At 40.2% G+C, this 22924-nt stretch overlaps 1 protein-coding gene across 1 annotated transcript in view; it reads right to left on the minus strand.

Moving 5' to 3' along the window:
• LOC145409023 (putative neural-cadherin 2) overlaps positions 1–22924 on the minus strand; it is a 532112-nt gene that overhangs the window by 299285 nt on the left and 209903 nt on the right. Inside the window, exon 8 of the mRNA XM_080279591.1 lies at positions 2571–2804. Within this exon, the coding sequence (XP_080135717.1) occupies positions 2571–2804 (234 nt within the window). The remainder of the gene's footprint in view (positions 1–2570; positions 2805–22924) is intronic.

Raw genomic sequence — 22924 nt, forward strand, 5'->3', positions numbered from 1 at the left:
TGAGAAGACACGAACATAAGCTTTTGAAAGTTGGCAGCTGATATTGGTTGTCCGAGTACAATCATAATTATTAACAACGCATATCAAATTATTTTTAATTGAGGGCTACAATAATCGTTTGGCAATAAGATTGCCCAAATAAAATATATATAGTTATTTACACATATTAATATAAAAACGCGACCTTACAAAATTTATCAGATGGTGTAGATACGTGTGATATTTTGAATTCTCGGAACAAATCTAAACACTTCCACATAAAGTTTTACAAGTACCTTGAAATTTTTCTCATGTTCAGGTAAATTATGTCATTACTTCGATAGTCTGTAAAATCTAATTTAGCAAAACATCGGAATTCCAATGAAAAATGACTGGTAAACACAGGTGAAGAAGCTGAAGTATCACCGTCATATTAAAATGTGCCGCAGCCCATAATTTGTCATAGGTCTATTGTAAGTTGTAACTAGATATTCGAAACTGATAAGATAGAAAGCTAACTGATCATACGAAAATCAAAAATATAATGCGAACTGATGGGAGAGCAGAACGCTCTCGAAGAAATTCATATATTCGTTGCCTAGTCAAGTGGGACATCCCACGAAAAGCCTACCTCCCCTCCCTCCCCCCGGTCTATCAATCATCAAAATTCATGGAATATGTCATATTTCATTAGAATTCCGATGTTTTGCCAGGATAGATTGTATAAACTATCGCAGTAATGGCATAATTTGCCTGAACATGAGAAAAAAAAATAAAAAAGGACTCATAAAACTTTACCAGGACGTGTTTATATTTGTCCCGAGAATTCAAAATTCCACATGTATCTAGACCATCTATTAAACTTTGTAAGGTCCCGTTTTTAAATTAATCTATGTGAATAACTACGTACAATAATTTGTTGAGCAATATTATCGTACAACAGCTATTGTAACTTTTATAATGATAATAATAATTTTAAAAAGCGTCATTACTAATGAATGCTCTTGGACTATTAATCAGCTGCCAGCTTTCAAAAGTTTAAGGCTAGTCTCTCAGATGAGATCGAAGAGGCTATAGTATTGTGGTACTGTACACCGTGTGTCAGACCAATGGTGAAGTGTTCATCGTCGGTGGTGGAGTGGTTCACTGTGCAAAAGTAAAAAATAACAAGGCTGGTTAGGTAGCGTGATACTGCTGATACAGTGGCTTAGCAGAGTGTCACTGTTGTGTTAAGAAGTTTTGTTTCGATAACGTTTTGATGTCATGCATCAGTTATGAAGTATGATCAGTGCCACGGCACTGGTGTGTTGTGATCATATTGTGGCTTAGCATCAGTAGTGTGGTAATGTGGTGGTGGGATATTAAATGCACTATATACTGCACAATCAAAGCACTGATTATATCCACTTAAGTAATTATCTTTTGCAGTTCGGCACCGAATCCCATCATTATCTGGTCAAAGTTTTCATGACTGGTATATAGAGGGTAAGGTAAAACTTTTAACTCTTCTTACTTTTGTTTAAAAGCATTATTAGAGCTAGCTTGTAATTCTGTAATTTTGTTTGTAGGTCACTGAGGCCAACACGTTTCAAATCGGGCTGATTCGAGCCGAGTCGAGCCGGTTTCAGTGGGTCGAACCATATAGAATACTTGCTAGAAGCGCTGAATTCAACGTTCCAACCTTCAGAACGGGCGACTTTACCCCTCATTATTTTTATATGAGTCTAGAGTTACTGTTGCTTACTAGAACTTATTGACAATTGATTACGTTTCTTTCCTTTTACAATGTATTTCAGAGATGTAAGAAATCCTTAAAAATAATTAGGAGATTGGAGATTTTTGGTGACATCATTGGCTTGGGTTTCTAAGGAATGTAATTCATGGGAAGAAATACTTGTTTATTATAAATGGGATCTCGGAAAACCCAGTCAAACAGACTATACACACACACACACACACACACACACATAGCATTATATATATATATATATATATATATATATATATATATATATATATATATATATAGTGCTGCTATCGGGTGTCTGCCCTTTCCTCTTTTCCATCCATCCATCCTCTTCTGTTCTTTCCTTCATTCTTTTCTTGTCCTTCTGCCTACGGTTGACTTTACACTCCCTCTTCTGTCTTTCTTTCCTTCATTCTTTCCTTTTCCTTCTGCCTGTGGGTGACTCTACACTGAGTGACAAGCCAAAAGGTTTCCTGTACACCAGGAAACCATTTACTACACTGAGTGGTAACCAGATAGCCAAATTTTGGCACCTGGTGGTTTTGTGGGTAATTATTGCGATCCAGTTGGATTGAGCTGGTGAAGGTTTATATCCAAGGGATGGTTGGGGTTGATTGCTCATGCAATGCCTCTCAGGGATGAGTGAGGCTGGTCACTCTCATCTTGAATGTCGAGACCAACTGCCTAGCCCCGGGCTCCTACGCTCCTCATGGGGCAATGTAGGATTGGATGATGGATGGATATATATATATATATATATATATATATATATATATATATATATATATATACATGACCATTTATTGCAAAAATATTTAATCTTGTGATGCACAAAGACACTCACCCTTGAATCCACCGCCGTCAGATGCCACCACCTGGATGGTGTACTGTGGCGTGGTCTCGCGGTCCAGGCAGCAGAGGGCCGTCCTCACGAGGCCAGTGTCAGGCTCCATGCTGAAGATGGCCTCGCCGGAAATCTCATCAATCACATTCTTCTCGATGGAATATGTCAGGCGCGCGTTGGTGCCGTCTGCCTCGTCGTCTGCATCCCACGCTGACACCACCACCACAGGAAGGTCTGAGAATGCAAGAGTTTCCTGAATGGATTATTTGTGTTGTCCACTTTGAGATGGTAAAAAGGCTGATGCAATGAATTTCTTGCTGTTCTTCTTTGTGTGAAAACTCTACGAATATTTGTTTTCTTCATCTGTTTTTATCGTCATTGATAACTATCTACATGCATATCGGCAATAAACAAGAAATGAAGACTTAAGTAAATTATGTGGTCTTACATACTGTATATTGGTGATTACAGGTGAAGAAAAACGGTTCCCAGCCTGATACTAATAGGCCTGATACTTTATATATTCATCTAGATACCACGTAATTTTTCCCTTAAGGTATTAGGACTCCATATTATAATTACAAATCATAATAGATAGATAAATAGATAGATAGAGAGACAGATAGAAGCAGGGAGTCAGATGATAGAAGGTATTGTGTCTGCGAGAATCGAGCAATGCTAAACATGCTTACACACTCTTAACGCAAGGAATGCTTTATAGGCACACGACAGCGCCTAGTGACCATACACACACATACTCACACACAGGCTTCTAGAACTTTCCACTCACAAGGAACACACGTGATACAACCCCTGCTACACCAGAATTTAGGAAAGAGAGCTCAGAAGGAGACAGGCCATAGAACAGGCAGGTCAGAAGGAGGAAGGGCTTAGCAACTTGAGAGAGAGACGGAGAGAGCGAGACAGAGAGATAGCTAGCGGAACTCTACTTTATACTCCGCTCTGTGTGAGAGACTTTGTTAATATTTCCAAGACAAATAAAAATAGTCCCATACTATTCTTTACCTCTCCTGTCACTACATGACAAATGGGAAAGAAGATTATCTACTTACAAAGCTACTCAAATATAACAACCGCTCACCCACAAGTCAAATATATATATAAAACTCAACTACAAGTAACCACAAAGGAGTTACAAAGTCTTTTATGACAAAGGCTTCAAAGTCTAACTTTTTTTTTTTTTGTTGATACCACAAATGATTGGTCCACAAATCCTTTATCATATCATCCTTCAGTGACTAGCTTTTCTGCTCTAATATCTGTTTTGCTTCTATAATCATTGTTCTTCTATAAACTTTATTTTTAGCAATACGTAGACTTATTTTCCAACACATTTTGCATCAACCAGGTTACTTTTTTTCTTTATCTCAGAAGCATAATATCAGCCTTTTGCATCCTTTCAATGTTTCTGACATTTTCCCATTAACTGTTCTTTGCATTTTCTTAATTAACTACATTTTATTATTTATGGGTATGCATTGGGTACTTTGTATATCAGTCGTACAGAAAGGTGATAATGAGAGCAGCTGATGGTATGGATAGCTTCAGTGCAGGATAATGGAAAAGTAATATGAGATATGCCGCTATTACAGTATAGTGCTAATTACAGAAGCAAGAAAACAACTATGACTTTTTGACTGATCTGGGGGACACAGTGAGGACCGGGTTTGAAGATAAATGAAGAAAAAAAGGTAATATTAGTTATTACAAAGAAGCAAAATGTACAGTCCCGGACTGAAGACCATGATGCCATCAAGATGGGTCATGCACCTTTTCACCCTTCTTGGTCGACGGGACGTTGTCATCACCCCAAAACACTCCAGTCGATTAACAGTCGAGCTATGATACGTTTGTTTCTCAATATGGACTTGAAAATGTCACTGTTTTCTATAGTGAATTTACAAAATAGTTACCCATTCTTCTTCAAATTTCTCCCCTAAACCACGGGGTTGTTTTTGCTTGACTTGCGTGTCTCGCAGGCATATTCGAGCTCCGACAGACTCTCTAAAAATATTTGCCAAAAATCAGTTATTAGTCCTAGAATATTAAAATTACGTACCGCGTATGCATATGGCACATACCTTCAGCTTTCTCCTGGGATGTTTGTTGAGCCTTCGTCGAGTACCGTAGGACTTGTGGAGACCTCTGAAGTTGGGTAACGAAGTCTCCACTTTACACTTCCCTACAACCCGTAATATGATTACCACAGCCTGATATTATCATTAGAAACACTATTCTATGATTCTGAAATAGTTTGGAATCCATACTCAAAAAAAAAAATAACACTGTGAAAGCAATGAAAATTACGAGCGCGTTTGACCTTCCCACTTGCACTCGTTCGCCGCTGGTGTTCTGTCATTTATTATTCATAAAAACACTCACACTTTATATTTCTATTACTATATAACACTTATATATATATATGCAGTCTTTATCCATAAGTTTCTTTCAGTAATAGTAGTTTATTGTCACTGTAGGCATTCATTTTCTCTTTCAGTAAAATAAGTAGCATTCACTTTCTCGTCCTGTATACTAGCGTTGAGAGTGAATCTGTCACTTTCACTTCCACTTTCATAACTCATAGTATTCATACATGCTAGCATGAAACTTTCACTTTCAGTACTCCTAGTATATATACTCTTATTCTTATATTACTACTCATTTACATTTCTATTTATATTCTCTATTTTATTTTCATTATTTACATATCTATTTTATTTAACTGTGTTATGCACTGTCACTTGCAGTAACTTATAAAACTATTATCCACTGTTCACTTATATTTACATTCATTGTTTTCTCTTGCTGTTTACACATTATTTACACATTATTTACATTTCCACTTGTACTGTTTTACTCACCAGAAAGATCATAGTCACTGTCTATCATTTTCATTGACAGATTAGCCAGTTGACGTTCCACAGCAGTCACTTAGCCCTTTACCCCTTTCCACACAACGTTTAGTAGGGGGTAGAGGTCACAGGGCCCTTTGCATGGGGCTAAAAAGCGGCGGAATTGGACAGGCACGAATCCGATGTGCTTTCACCTTGAAAGACGACAGTAAACTGAATACAGTGTGGTGGCCTAGCCGCCTAGGGGGAGTGCAATGCTGCCAATGTCAGCGTGGTGACAGCTGCTAATATATATGCTATGAAATGATTGGGAGGAAATCTAGACAATACATAATAAATTAGGTAGTTCCAGGTGAATGTAAATATCACTTAGGCTTCTCCCTTCCTTTCTTATATAAATTTTTATTACGAGAATAGATTATACAGCATATTTCAAGGGGAAATAAACAGCGAAAATTAGCGAACGAGTGCACATGAGGTGTTGTCAGGTGATAATTAGACAATTCCAGGTGTATGGCACTATCACTTACCTTATTTCTTTTTTGTATATATTATTTGGTATAAGAATAGGGCATAGGGCTTATTTCAATGAATGAAATCAGTGGAAAATTCCAGGGAAGATTTACTTAGCATAGCACGGCCGAGCAGGAGAGATGAGAGGGTAATGGAGGGGAGGTAGGGAGGGGAGTCAAGAACGGGGAGAAATGGCTAAATTGTCAACAATGGATGGGAGTAGGGGAGCGCAGTGATAGTTCGGCCAGGAGGATGGTTCGGCCACTGGCCTTCCTGAATAATGTAGGGGACCTAGATCATTGAGATTTCACATGAAGTTGCGTGATCTTGCCGACAAATGGCACATGTGTTTTTGTTTTGGTTGGCCGGGAAACAGCAACATCAGGTTAGATTTTATGATTTTTCATGACCCCTATGTACTTTTTCGGTGATCCAACGTAAGCAGTAGCTCCATTAATACTTCAGGGTTGTTATCCATATATAGTGCAAATATCATTTATTGTCTATAGGTGATGTGAGAGTAGATAACACTCGAACAGCTTATGAACTCTGGGTTTCGGGGCGCCATGTGTACATCTTTATACATGGGGGATGATTCGGCCACTTGAAGTGAGGGATGGTTCGGCAGGGTTGCCAGGTGGCCGAACCATCTCTCATAATTATATAATGATTTATTTTCTTTATTTAACAATTTTTTTCTATCTATCTATCTATCTATATACCTAGGCTGCTTCCCCCAAGGAGAAAATGAGAGAAATGGAGTTCCCCCGAGCTAAGCCCTGTATTGGACTATATAGCCCCGCTAGGGTTACAGGAGCGAGCTACCACTCCCGGCACGGCAGCCCGGGCGAGGCTCGAACTCGCAATCCCCCGATAAGGGAGGTAGCCGAGACAGGATGACACACTCCCCATTTACTCATCCATTCAAACACATTCATTCGCATCTTAGCCCCAAAGGGGAGAATGGACTGATCCTCACCGCACCACACCGCACAAGGGTCAACTGCGCAATGCAATCAGTGACATCTGCAGCAGGGCCCGACAGCAGAGCTGGTTTACCCCTGCCACATCATAACAGACTCATCCCCTTACCTTTTTTCTATAAAATTACATATTCTCTCTCTCTCTCTCTCTCTCTCTCTCTCTCTCTCTCTCTCTCTCTCTCTCTCTCTCTCTCAGAAATTGATGAGGCTTCTGTTTCAAGAAACGCTATAACTGGAGTATTACCTGAACCAGTTTCACAAAGCATAAAGCGAAGGCAAAGGTATTACAACTTTGGTTAAGGGGTTAGGATAATATCTCAATTAAAAATGAAGTGATCATGACATCCGTTACATAACTGAGGGCTAATATGACAAGATGCGTCTTGGAGGTTTGGTCCTCATGATATTCAGCCTGATTCACCCAAATGGTTTATTGCCTCATAGATTGTAATTAAGGTGGTAAAGCAGGAATTAATGGGATAATATGGTGCTGAAGATGTTTCTTTCGCATTCCACAAATATATCCTTGAGAGATCTACCACATGTACACCTAACCTTAGCTATCCTTCGACAATGGTGGTGTAATGGGTGGATGTGAATCTGACACATAAGCAACTATATGAATATACAAAAAGGCAAGAATTCACGCAGGGCATGACATCAGTGAATCGAAGGAATGGGTATTTTTGTGACATTGTGATATAAAATAATTTTGAAAAGAATAATCTAAGACATACATGGTACTTTCCTCCAACTGTAAACATATATACCTAGTCCTGGAAGATTTCGATAGGTCGAAGATAATTATGATATCCTAACAAGACAGTCGCTATTATATGCAGTTTCAGTGTTGTGAATGTCAAAATTATTTTTCTATAATTTGTAGTGTCAGTTCAGCCGTATACATGGGGTTACAACTTATAGTGCATACAGGGTACTTTACACGTGTTATCGCCAGACTGTTTTACCCGCTCCTGGAAACTCCCCCTAGGCGTGAAGGGTAAGAAACTACCTTAATTTCATAATAAATGTTCAACTTTTGTTACAGCAGTGGGTAAATTGTTTAGTAAATTCATCAAACAAGAAATAGTGGCCTAATTGGCTCTGAGAAATTGAAGTCTCACAGCTGGATTGGTGAAGTACTCAGGTGATAGTTTGTGCTGGGGTGACGGTCAAGCAGCAGAGCTTGTGCTGACCCTTTGTGGTAATCATACAGGCTGTTACTGAGAGGGAGGGCGGCTTGATTTGATGCTAAATGTTATTTTTTTCTTCCGTGACGCACCTGAAGAGTAATCATAAGAACTACTTGTTCAAAATGCTGTACCACTTGTTTAGTAAGTGTTTACTCATTATGAAGACAACGTTAGCTCGGTGACTGTACTCGCTACCTGCAGCTAATAATAAATATGGACACATTAATATAATATACATTTTTCGTCTAAACTTACCTGGTGGTTATATGTCCTGTATCATTTCTCCGTGCACTGGCGAAGAGGACGTTTGATAGGACCAAACATTTATTTATGGAATGGCATCTACTGGTACGAGAAGAAAAGTGTCAATACATACTTCGTCCATATTACACTACGGATCGGAGGCTTAGACCATCTGCGGCATAACTGAGAGACGAATTGAGGTAATGGGAAATTTGTGTTGGGCAGGAGTTATTAAAAATTTGCTGGACTGAGAGGAAGACGAATGAAATGGTGTTGGGAATAGGACCTGGAAGAGTGATTATGAAGATTAAGGAGAGACAAACATTTTACAGTCGTTCTCGCAAAGCGAAAGTGGATGTTATATTTTGTTTGACGTGTGTGTGTGTGTGTGTGTGTGTGTGTGTGTGTGTGTGTGTGTGAGAGAGAGAGAGAGAGAGAGAGAGAGAGAGAGAGAGAACAACTGACTTTTTCTAACTCAACTTGGTGGAACGGTTGAGGGTGAAACAGTGGGTTGATGTATTACTTATGGAACAAGAGGTTTAAGGTCAAGGTCACAAGGTTAAATCAAAGATTGACCTAGCTAGGTCAGCTTAAACACTGTTTATCAGATTTAAACCAAATTTGGTGGAAGTGCTGAGAGACAGGCAAGAACGAAGAGATTTGATTTTGAAGATAATCAATCGAAGGCTGAGGTCGAAGGACAATGCCAAATTTCGACCCGTGTGTTTGTGAGAGAAGGAAATCACTTAAACACTCTTCATCCGATTTTGACCAAACTTGATGGAAGGCTGGAGATCATCGAAAGCGTTGACCTATTGATTTTGAAATTAGTAGGTTTTTGGTCATGGTCACATAGTAAGGTCCACATACTTTTTAAAGACCATTTTAGACCTAATTTTGTGGAAATGTTAACGGTAAGAGTAGGATAAAAGAAATCGATTTTCAGAAGAGTCGTTCAAGTGTCAAGCTTACAGGGCAAGTCGGAATGTCATGGTCACGGGAGGTCAGTTCAATCAGGTTTGATCCAATTTATGCCAAACGTTTTAGAAGGGTTAAGGGTCAGATATGACAGATATGACGAAAGAAATGCAAGTTTAAGAAGAAATGGTTGAACATAATGCTCAAAGGGCAAAATAACATGTTTAGCTCTTATGCCCACTGGGGGTGCTGGTGTTCTACTCTTTAAGTGCTCCTTCCTGCTGGGTCCGGTTATGAAAAAAAATGGACAGTTGAAAACCCTGAGTGTAACTTCAAGGATACCAGAAAGAAAGATGAGTGGAAGGCAATGGGAGGGACAGCAAATGCTGTGCTGCAGCTGGCTGAAGATAGAGAGGTGCGGACCTATGGTTACTAAGGTGTGTGTGGCAACTGGGTAAGGGAAGGGAAGGCATTTATTGTATCAGCACCAGCTGCCTCCCGATCTCCAAGTTTTTTTTTTTTTTTTTTTTTTTACCTGTCCGACTCTGGGCAAAGGCTTCAGGGCCTATTTCTCGGGGGCAGTGACCCATTCCGAGGCCCACTAGCCCTCCTACACCTCCACATGTCACCACTTCGGCACTAACACCCACCATCCATATTGAATACATGCTAGGGCTGTCTCATACTGGATTGGTGTAATGGTGTTAGCGGGGGTATTTTTACAACATGTCGGCGGGTCATCTGGTAGATCAGGAAAGTCTGCCTTTTTTTAGGAAATTCAAATCCTTAAACTGTTCCCTGACCCAGCTGGGATACGATCCTGGGTCCATTAGGACCGCAGGCCGCATACCATTCTTTACTTCTGTCATCTAAGTTCTGTGCACCACCAAAAGTAACCATCTTATCAATCGGCTTAAATTTTTTAAAATATTAACAGTTTTCCTACTCGTGTGGATGCCTTTTCCTAATAATGAATTCTATCCACTTTATTTATTAAAGTAAGATAAGGATACAAATCTGCTGAAAATCTAATGGGTATTTTGAATGCAAGAATAAGTGATAAAGACGAAGAGGACGTACAATATAATTTTGAAATGCTAAGCGAGAATGACATTGTGAATGGTTTTATTTTTTTATTTTTTTTATTTTTTTACGTTCTATCTGGAAGAAGTTTAGGTATTGCAATTATTTTCTTTTTTTAACACAGTGTGATAAGTTGTGCAGCGTAAATGGGAAGCTGCAAGGCAGTGTAGGAACAGGGACAATGATGAGTTTTGTACGTGAGTGAATGAGTGAAGGAAGAGGGAAATTTTGATACCGAGAGCAGAGATAAGAGGAAAAGGGAGTGGAGTATAAGACCACTATATAATTTTAACAGAAAATATAGTTTTGGATAAATGACGGAGTGAAAGATTTTATCAGGTAGAAGGGTCAGAGCTCACAGTAAACAAGTTGTTGGAAGAAGATAACAGGAAGAATTTTAGTGAAACAGTGGCAGCGAAAATATGAGCATGGAATGGAGATCACCTTGATCTAATCTCCATTCACCCAAAAGTTCCTCTTATCACACTCAGTATTAGCTGCTGAACTTCAGATTCTGAGTCTGCTACTAATACCGTGACATCTGTAAACAACTACACTATTTACAGTGTCCTCCTCTCCTTGCATCCTTTAAATTTCGCCCTCTTCCCTATACCATCCTCTTCATGATTCTCTCTCTCTCTCTCTCTCTCTCTCTCTCTCTCTCTAAGCATTGTGAAGTTGTTGCCAAGTCGTCAGCGTATGACAAAACTGTTACAGAAGGAGGAGGGGTTGGTTGGGTGTGGGAGACCAAGTTGAAACGTGAAGGTGAGAAGACTGACCCCTGTGGAACTCTGGTGAGGGAATATTCTGAAATTATATTCCTAGTTTTGACGAAGAACTTCAATATTTGGATTCATTTGCTTCAAAAAGGAGAGAAAATTGATGAGCTATTTCTTCCCATGTATGAATTGAGAACTGTGTTGGTCCATGTAAGTCACTAAAATATGTCAGTGACTTTGTGTCTGTTACAACTAGTGTGATTATTCTAGGGGGCTGCTTTGGAAGTAACTCATGTACTACTAAATACAGGACGAAGGAATATATAATTTCACTTTTTTATTTGTCATACCCTAAATCCATTCACATATTTTGGTCTACAAGGGAAAACTGTTGCTTAATTTGACCTTCCCATATGGCGTTACCTTTCGACCTTATGTTCACAGAGCAATAGGTCAATCCCTTCATATCAGTCAAACACAAAGTTTGACACATATCAGATCAAAATGGTCTCAGTAACTTTATTAAGCCACAGAAATTCACGGGTTGACGTTTGATATATTTTTATGAAAACTGAAACCCTTCGTTTTTGCCTTACTCTCAACCATTTTAACAAGGTTGGTAAAAAAAAAAAAAAAATGTATAATTTGGGCTGTTCATATGCTCTGGACCTTTGACAATATGTCAATCCATAAGGCGAACCTTAACTATCTATCTATCTATCTATTATCCAATCCTACATTGCCCCATGAGGAGCGTAGGAGCCCGGGGCTAGGCAGTTGGTCCCGACATTTAAGATGAGAGTGACCAGCCTCACTCATCCCTGAGTGGCATTATATGAGCAATCAACCCCAACCATCCCTTGGATATAAACCTTCACCGGCTCAATCCGATTGGAGCGCAATAATTACCCACTAAACCACCAGGCGCCAAAATTTGGTTATATGGTTACCACCCAGCGTAGTAAATGGTTTCCTGGTGTACAAGAAACCATTTGGCTTGTCACTCAGTGCAGAGTCACCCACAGGCAGAAGGAAGAGGATAGAATGAAGGAAGGAAAGACAGAAGAGTGAGTGTAAAGTTACCCGTAGGCAGAAGTACAAGGATAGAATGAAGGAAAGTAAGACAGAAGAGGATGGAAGGAAAGAAGGATGGAGGAGAGGAAAGGGCAGACACCCGACAGCAACACTACATCGAGTGAGTGGATGGTGAGCGCCCCCACCTACAACTACAATTTCACCAATTCTAGGTGATACCGGATTAAAATTAAGGCGCCGTATTTTCTTAAACACACTGACACACACACACACACACACACACACACACACAATTGTGAGAGAATGAGACTGTAATAAAGGAGGAGGGAGGAGAGAATTTGGAACCAAGCTGATGAAATCGCATTGTCCAAGGATTTATAAGGCAGCGTAGGATGGTGGGCTGGTGATTTATTGCTCAAGTTGGGTGAAGGACATGTGTTATAGCTATAACGATCCGAACATCAGAGAGGCATCTACCCAACACAGCATACCTGTAGATCCTGAAACTTTGTTGGCTACTCTAAGCCTTGGGTCCCCAAACTCTCAAAAGTTTAGATTTTATATATATATATATATATATATATATATATATATATATATATATTGTTGCAGCCAGAAAAATATTTGTTCCTTCTTGAGAAAGTTGATGTCTTCACTGTATTTAGAGGACTGAGGATCCAAGAGGTTGAAAAACAGACTGATGAAGTCAAGAGCTACGGAGTTGCACAAATAAAATTCAGGGTACGGACAAATATTATTAGCAGAAAGCTGGACACAGGAAAGGGTTTAGCGATTACAGCAAACTGTATGCATTTCTTGTCAATGTTATGTAAGGTGTACAAATAAATACTCTAACAGAACTGTGACTACAGTATTAGCCTAACCTACAAGAAAGAGAGAGAGAGAGAGAGAATCGAGGTCTAATGACCCATGTCGAGGAGGTATCAAGAATGAAGTTGTACAAGTTCCCTCTCTAAGACTGAGAAATGTATAGCTATACTGAAAGCTCTCACAACCCGCCTCTCCCGCTCGCAGCAACGGCACAGAAAATGGCGTACGCGTGGCTAACTCGCTGGACAAACGCAGAGGCAGGAAAATTTACAGGAATGGAGAAGTATTCAGTCATCCTCTAAAATAGGTCTAATCAATTTTTGCGTCATCATGTCTTGAACTGTTCTCACGAGGAACAATCAACTACCATTGCTGACAGCAGATTCGAAGTACCGGTATTACAAATCTTTTGTGAAGAAGTCTTTTTTTGTAGGCTACTGTGAAGGAAACATTTCAGGTTTAGCTTCCAACTATGATTCCTTGCTGAGTTGGTCTTCTTATATGCTAGTAGTTCATGCTTTCAAATCCATGAGGCTTTTGAAAACACCAGATAGCTGTCCGCTCAAGCGCCCAGAATCATTTGTGCTTTTTCTTCTGCTTCAGTGCATGGTTTGGAGAACGTGAAATCAATGCTGAGTATTACATCCAGATCCTTCAGAAAGTTAGCAATGCTAATGACATTTTCTAATAATTACTAGTTGCTATTTAGACTTGCAGGACCACTTTGCACCACATTGCGCTTATCCATGTAGAACAGAATTTCCCTCCATTCAGCTCGTTCCTTTATATAATCCAAGTCCCCATTTCGTTATTCTGTATTCTCGAATAACGAAACAGTACACTGTACCTTTGTTTTGTCTGCAAGTTTGACATTTCGGCTGATGATGCCCACATCTATATGAGTGATGTAAATGTTAAACAGTATCGAACTCGGAATAAATCAAGTGGCACTTCACTTGCAACTGATGTCCTGTTCATTGCCTATTACTCACTGGTGCCAGAAGGTCTACCATTTATCAATCAATCTAGGTAGTTGTCTCTAAATTCCCAGTACATGAGCTTTCCAATAAACTACTGAGGAGGCACTTGATATCAAAGACCATGAAAAGAATACTGATTACCCGGCACTGGTAATATTCAAAGTGCAAACAGTGGAGGAATTCAATCATAATTAGTCAGACAAGAACGCCTTTGCCTAAAGTAGTAGTGTGAGCCGTATGATAACTCATTTGATGCTAGATAATCTAGAATCCTACCTGCAACTGTACCTTCCAATACCTTCCTTACAACAGATATATGACTGATTGTGTGTGTGTGTGTGTGTGTGTGTGTGAGAGAGAGAGAGAGAGAGAGAGAGAGAGACAGACAGACAGACAGACAGACAGACAGACAGACAGGCAGACAGACGGACGGACGGACGGACGGACGGACGGACAGACAGACGGACGGACAGACAGACACACAGACAGACAGACACACAGAGAAAACAAGTGAAGAAACGGAGGTGGAAGGGAGTTAGTATATAAGAGTTGTCACTAAATGCCCATAACTCAGTGCTATTGCACTCAAGTGGTAAGCTCTCCACCCACAGATGTGCGTCATTCTCCATACAGTAAGAGCGAAATCAGCAATTGGAATGGGTTAGATTTTGCATGGAGTTGGCGGAGTATACTTAACATATGTGAGACTGGTTTAGCTATAAAGATATTATGTTCCTCTCAACAAATATCACGAGAAAATGATACATGAAAGATACTGTTAGATGATAAAGGATTGAGCTGTATGTTGCTGAAAGTCAGGGAATAAATAGTTGAAAGACTGTGGACTGCTGAAAAAAAATGAAGGATTAAGCTTTTTGAAGCAGTAAGCAACAGATCTATCCAAAAAGACAGATCTATCAGAGGGATGCTGTGACAAATCCACATCCTATGACTGTTGTAGTGACTGTTGTGATGAGCTGAGTGAGAAGCGAGTAGAGAATTGAAAGATTAAGCCATCAGGTTACAGATGAATACGAATAGATGTACGATTGCTTGCAAAAATTTCGTTCCTTTTCCTTCCACACGGCTCATAACATTATATAAGCTATGGTAACTAAAAGTAACAGTGAGTTGATAGTAACTATGTAATTAGCCCAGCAAATTATAGTGACTACATGTACCTTTACCCAGGCAAATATTATGTTCTGGATTACTAATGGTCAGGAGGAGGAACAGAAATTTTGCAAGGGACTGTCTATCTATCTATTTATATATATAGGCTGCTTCCCCCAAGGAAAGGGAAGCAGCCGAGACAGGACGACACACTCCCCATTTACTCATCCATTTAAACACATTCATTCGCATCTTAGCCCCAAAGGGGAGAACGGACAGATCCTCACCGCACCACACCGCACAAGGGTCAACTGCGCAGTGCAATCAGTGACATCCGCAGCAGGGCCCGACAGCAGAGCTGGTTTACCCCTGCCACATCATAATAGACCCATCCCCTTACCCGCACCTGACGTGATTGGCTGATCAGACCAAATGCGGGAGAATATCCCCTCAGGGCTGCGTCATCATTTATTCATTCATTCACAATTTCTCTCCATTTATTTCTGTCACGCACAGCCACTCTTCCTTGCTCAACAGACATCCCTCTCGCATCCAGCGCTCTCTTCACCCTGTCCATCCATCCATCCTATTCGTGGTCTCCCTTTCAGTCTTACACCTCTCACATCAGATCTAGTTATCTTTTTCACCAATCGCTCATTATCCATTCTCTTCATATGCTCAAACCATCGCAACACCCTCTGCTCAACTCTATCAGCCATTTCCCGAACAACTCTAGTTCTCCTTCGCACTTCATCATTTCGCACTCGATCCATACGCATCACTCAACACATACTCCTCAGACACCTCATATCCATTACATTTAAACTTTTCCTCTCTGCTACACCCATATTCCATGTTTCAGCCCCATATAACGCAATCGGTACCACAACACCCACATACAGCCTTCTCTTTACATCCATTCTAAGCGAAAGACATCTAAACATATTTTTCATTCCTCCCAACACCTTTCCTACTTCATTCATTCTATACTTCACTTCAGCATCTATTCTTCCAGCCACAGCAACAAGTGACCCTAAATATTTAAAACACTCTACGTCCTCAAACAACTCACCATTCAAAACTACTGTATATTCATCCCCCTACCATCTAACAATCTCGTACACGTCATCACTTTACTCTTATTCTCATTTACTTTCGATTTCCTCCTTTCACACACCCTTCCAAACTCCTCTACCGACTGTCTCAATCTCTCCTCTGAATCAGCCACCAGTGCAGTATCATTTGCAAAGTAGCTGCTTCAGATTCCACTCTCCACCATCAACATTCACCAGACTCAGACCTCCACTTGCATTCACCTCCCTTACAACACCATCCATATAAATATTAAACAACCAAGGGGACATCACACATCCCTATCGCAGCCCCACTCTCACAACAAACTAATCACTCACAACATTTCCCACTCTTACACACGCACTACTATTTACATAAAAACTTTTCACCCCTTTTAGTAACCTACCATCAAGTCCATACAATCTTAAACAGTCCACAAAGCCTCCCTATCAGTTCTATCATAAGCTTTCTCTAAATCCATGAATGCCCAAAACACATCCTTGCCTTTCGCTAAATACTTTTCACACACTTGTCTCACAGCAAACACCTGATCCACGCATCCCCTCCCTCTCCTAAAGCCACACTGCTCATCACCAATCACTCCCTCTGTACCCTCTCTAACTCTCTTAATTAACACTCAACCATACACCTTACCTACAACACTCAACAAACTTATACCCCTAAAGCTAGTATATTCATACTTATCACCCTTGCCTTTATACAACGGGACCACACAAGCACTTGCCCAGTCAATTGGCACCATACCTTTCACAAAGCACACATTCAACAATCTTACTAACAAGTCAACAATAGTCACTCTACCACCCTTCAGGCATTCCACAGCACACCCATCCATACCTGCAGCTTTCCCTTTTTTCATCTCCTTTACTGCCTCCTCCATTTCCTCTTTCGTGATCAAAAAATCATTCAACTCTTCCAACACATTTATTCCTTGCACACTTCCATTGGCCACAATCTCAGCCACTCTTTCCTCCTCTACATTTAACGATGTTTCAAAATACTCTGCCCATCTCTTCCTTACAGCATCCATCTCAATTAACATCCTTTCATCCTCTGCTTTTACTCGCCCTTCCTTCCCAGACTCTCCCTTTCGCACCCTTTTCACCTGCTTCCAGAACATTTTCTTATTCTGTTGAAAATTCTCAGTCAGCCGCCTACCCCACCTCTCATCTGCTGCCACTTTATCATCACGCACAGCCCTTCTCGCCCTATTCCTCTTTTCCTTATATCTCTCATATGACACCTCATCCTTCCTCTGCAGCCAAACTTCATATGCACATTCCTTCTCAGCCACAGCCATACTTACTCGCACCACCATTCACTTCCATTTCTTACACCACCACCCACACGTCTCACAGCACACACCTCTGCTGCATGCCCCACCACAGCACTTTTAAACAACTGCCATTCCTCCTCCACACTGCCATTTTCCTGATTTTTCACAGCGTTCCACTCATCTTTCAGTTTCTCCTGATACTCTATCATTTTCTCTCTTTTATCCAACTAATTCACTTTCAAAACCTCCCTACCACACCTAACCCTCCTAGCTCTCACCCATCTCTTACTTACTCTTAACTTTCCCTCCATCAGGTAGTGGTCAGACATACCTCCACCCTCCCCTCTCAGAACTCTCACATCCAACAATCTTCCTATTACATTCCTGGAAACAACCACATAGTCCATCAATGCTCTATCAACAACCCTTCCACCCTCCTGTCTCATCCATGTATACTTATAAATATCTTTCTTCTCAAACAGGGTATTTCCAATCATCATCTCTCGCTCAACGGACATTCCTATCATTCGTTCCCCATTTTCATTTCTTCCAGGCACACCATGCATACCAACTACACCTTCAACTGCTACATTTCCCGCTCTAACATTCAGATCTCCCATCATTACCACATTCACATTCGCTCCAAAACTCTACAGACACTCATCATCATTCCAGAAGGACTCCTTCTCTTCTTCATCCCTTTCACTACCAGGCCCATATGCACTCACAAACACCCACAACTCACGTTCAAATTTCGCTTTCACCCACATCAGTCTCCATGACACCTCCTTTCATTCAATCACACACTGCTGAATTTCCGGACTCACTAACAAGGCCACACCTTCTCTTGCCCTTCCTCTATCAACACCTTTCAATCTTCCATTCACACTTCCAAACATAAACTCACCCTTCCTTTTCATCTTCGTTTCACTCAAAGCTAACACATCCAACTTTTTTCTCACAAACATTCTCTCAATCTCTTCCCTTTTAGCCTCAATCGTACTACATCCACGCACATTCACAGACCCAATCTTCAGGGTACGGGGATAACTCCATCCCCCATCCCTTTCTCTGGCCTGTCTCTTTTTAGGAACTAAAAAAACAGAGGAGGGGGTCCCCAGTCCCCTCACCCAACCCCTTTCAGTCTCCTTTTACGACACGCAAGGAATACCGTGGCAGTATTCTTCCTGACACAACCTGGCCGCAGAGCAGTAGTACCACCCCATAGTGCGGCCAGACTGTGTCCCCCCCGCCACAGGGGGGGGGGGAGGTCGATATGATACAAGATGTTGCTGGCGGTGCTACTCGACCTATTTTTATAGGGCTGGAACTAGTACATCCTTGGCCTGTGGGATGAATGCTTTTTTTCGTTCTCGAAGAATGTTAATCCAACGAGGCTTCAAATCATACATGAGACGACTGAGGTGTGATGCCGTTTGCTAGGATATAAAGTAATGCCTAGACAATCAACGAAATATTACACATACCGGAAAAAACAGTATCAAGCAGGAATCTCAAGATACTGGAGCATTCAGTGATTACTATAAAGGGATGGGATTATATCGCACGGAAACTTGCCACACTTAATTATCCTATTCTTTACGTACAGCACAGTGCGTCTGGAACTCTTGGCTGGAGAAATGTTTGCTACATCATCTTCCACTCACTCTACGTAGTGCAACCTTCAGTTGACTGTACAATATATGACAATAATATTGTTTCCTGTATTCCCAGAAGCCATTTATTACTGAGTGATAACCAGTAAACAACTGTCCGGCTGATTGCCTACTGAAGAATGGTGATCCAACCAAAATGGGTCCAAAGGGTTCCATCTGTGGGATGGTTGGTATTTAATGTTCACTTAATGCTGGGCAGGGGCGAGAAATGCTGCCAACCCTTACCTTAAATACTGGGACTTAGTAGCCTAGACCAGGACCCCTACGCGCCTGACGAGTTAAAATGGAAATGTATGATAGACTGGCGGGTAATAATAATAACAATAATAATAATAATAATAATAATAATAATAATAACAACAAGAACAACAACAACAATAATAATAATAATAAAAATAATAATAATAATAATAATAATAATAATAATGATAATAATAATAATCTATCTATGTATCTATCCATTGCCAGACACCTTAATCCCGTAAGGTGGCCACAAACAAATCACCTACATGTCGCCCTGTCCCCCGCCACTCCCAGCTCACACCCCCCCTCTCTCATGTACCTCTACACTTCATCCCTCCATAATCATCCTTGGCCTCCCCCTCCCTCTCCCCCTCCCTGCACCTCACTCACATATACTCTCCTCGTTAGTCCCTCGCTCTCCATCCTCTCCGCATGTCCAAACCACCTCATAGTGTTTCTCCTAACGCTTACTATCACATCCACATCCACACCACAACGCATCTTTACTTCCTCATGTGTCAGTCTGTCTCTCCATGAATAATGGTTATTATTATTATTTTTGTTATTATGTTACAATTATGTATTACCACAATGTTACTACAACATTATGTATAATCATACAATTTTACCACAATTCTGTATTACCAGAATCATCATACAAGTTAGGTGAAATATTAGACATTACTAAAGGGATAACTCAATATGTAATGTAATAACCTAGCACTATTACCATTGCACAATTATATGCATATGTCTATTATACATACACATCTTACAAAATGTCATACAACAACCATTGCCTTTATTCAAATATGTATACAACTTGTTTAAAATGTAATATTACTAGATCATTGCAATTTACGATGAATATTATATGTATACAATATTATAATCAATATTATGTACTAAAAGATTAGCATATGTCAATGATGATTGCTGTCGGAGGACCTTCAGCAGCGTGACCGAGCAATGTTAGGACTCCATATTATAAATACAATTAATTATAGAAAACATGATAGATAGATAGATAGATAGATAGACAGACCGATAGAAGCAGCAAGTCAGAGGTATTGTGTCTGCGAGAATCGAGCAATGCTAAACATGCTTACACACTCTAACTCAAGGAATGCTTTATAGGCACACGACAGCGCCTAGTGACCATACACACACATACACACATACTCACACACAGGTTTCTAGAACATTCGAACAACAGTGTAACACATGTGACACGACCCCTGCTACACCAGAATTTAGGAAGCAGAGCTCAGAAGGAGGTTAGCCATAGAACCGACAGGTAGTAGGGAGAAGGAGCCTAGCAACATGGGCTAGAGAGTGGAAGAGAGAGAGAGAGAGAGAGAGAGAGAGAGAGAAAGACGGCGAGACAGGAAGTAGCTCGCGGGACTCTCTACTTCACTCGTGTGTGAGAGACTTTGTTAATATTTCCAAGACAAATAAAAATAGTTCCATACTATTCTTTACCTCTCCTGTCATTGCATGACAAAAAGGAAACGAAGATTATCTACTTACAAAACTACTCAAGTATAACAACCGCTCGTCCACGAGTCTAATATATGTATAACTGATCTACAAAACTTTACTACAAGAACCTACAACGATATTGTAAGATATGGTGGCAGCGGTGGGATACAAACCCACGCCTCCGAAGAGACTGGTTGTTTGTCTGCTGGCAAATGCAATTGGTTGATTCTTTCCTCTTTTATCTTCCTGCATCAGTACAGCCCCTAATCCTTTAACTGATGCGTCTGTATAGATAAGGAATGATTTTGTGAAATCCGGATATGCCAAACAAGGTGCATTTGTTAGTTTATTTTTTAGATTGTTAAATGCCTTTTTTGATCTTCTTCCCATTGGAATATAGCTTCTTTTTTGAGTAGTTGGAATAGAGGAAAGGCTATATGAGAGAATTGTGGTACGAATGACCTATAGTACCCAGCTAGACTTAAAAATTGTCTAACTTCGTCAGTCGTAGTGCGTTCAGGAAAATCTCTCACTGCCTGTATTTTGTCATCAGTGGTCTGAATACCATTAGAACTTAATCTGTGGCCTAAAAAATTTATTTCCTTAAAGCAAAATTTGCATTTAGAAAGCTTAATTTTTAAACCAGCATCACTTAGCTTTTGTAAGAGTAAGTCTAATTTCTTGAGATGATCTGTAATATTTTTCGTTGCGATTATAATATCGTCAAGATAAACAATTATTCCTTGTCCTAAAATTCTGGACAATACGTAATTCATAAGAAGCTGGAATGTGCCTGGGACTGTCCTCAGTCCCATGGGCATCCTTGTATATTGGTAGTGTCCTCTATTTGTGGAAAAGGCAGTGTATTTATGTGACTCCTCTTCAACCGGTATTTGATAATAGCCATTTAGTAGATCGATTGTTGAAAATATTTATTTTCCGGTCCAATATTCTGTAGAACGTCGCTTAGCAATGGCATGGGAAATCAGTCTGGGATTGTGTGATTGTTTAGTTTACGGTAATCTACTACCGCACGGATTTCTCCATTTCGTTTGGGCACAAAGAATAATGGGGCATTCCACGGGGAGACTGAAGGTTCAATAATTCCAGGTTTTAACATTTCATCGGCATACTGATTTGCAAGTGTACGTTGGGAGTGTGGGATGTGGTAGGCTGGTACGAAAATTGGTGGTGTTTCTGGGTGCACATTAATCTTGTGATTAATCAGGTTAGTACACCCTAATTGTTCTCTGGGTAATGTTACAGTGTCCCTGTGTGTTTCCAGCAGGGTTAACAATTCATTTTCTTCATCAAATTCACCAGAGTGAATTAAATTCTCTTTTATGCTTTCTCTATCCGTAGATTTTATCTCACTTGTCACTCCAGCTATAATTATTTCCTTCACAGGGGTGGGACATTTTTCAATATTAACAATGCAAGTCCCCTTCTTCAACTGAACTTCCCCATTCATGTGATTAATTATGAATATCTGAGTTTGCCCTTCGTTGTTCATCTGACATAATGCTTTTTCTACTGACAATCCCTTTACTTTACATAATTCTTCTAAGACAAGAACAGTACTATTCCGTAATTTGCTCGTTATGGTAACTCATATAGGAATTAGGTGGTATAACTAAATCATTGGTGAGATGGGCAGGAAAAACTGATAAATCAGTACTGTTATCTGGGTCTCTTTCTCCCTACTACCTGTCGGTTCTATGGCTAACCTCCTTCTGAGCTCTGCTTCCTAAATTCTGGTGCAGCAGGGGTCGTGTCACGTGTGTTACACTGTTGTTCGAATGTTCTAGAAACCTGTGTGTGAGTATGTGTGTATCTGTGTGTATGGTCACTAGGCGCTGTCGTGTGCCTATAAAGCATTCCTTGAGTTAGAGTGTGTAAGCATGTTTAGCATTGCTCGATTCTCACAGACACAATACCTCTGACTTGCTGCTTCTATCGGTCTGTCTATCTATCTATCTATCTATCTATCTATCATGTTTTCTATAATTAATTGTATTTATAACATGCAGTCCTAACAATTATTATTATGATTATCATTATTTATTATTGTTATGATTATTATTATTATGATTATTAT

Source organism: Coenobita brevimanus, chromosome 79 (assembly GCF_032717465.1).
Source record: "Coenobita brevimanus isolate Jiangsu-jjx chromosome 79, ASM3271746v2, whole genome shotgun sequence".
Lineage (NCBI taxonomy): Eukaryota > Metazoa > Arthropoda > Malacostraca > Decapoda > Coenobitidae > Coenobita > Coenobita brevimanus.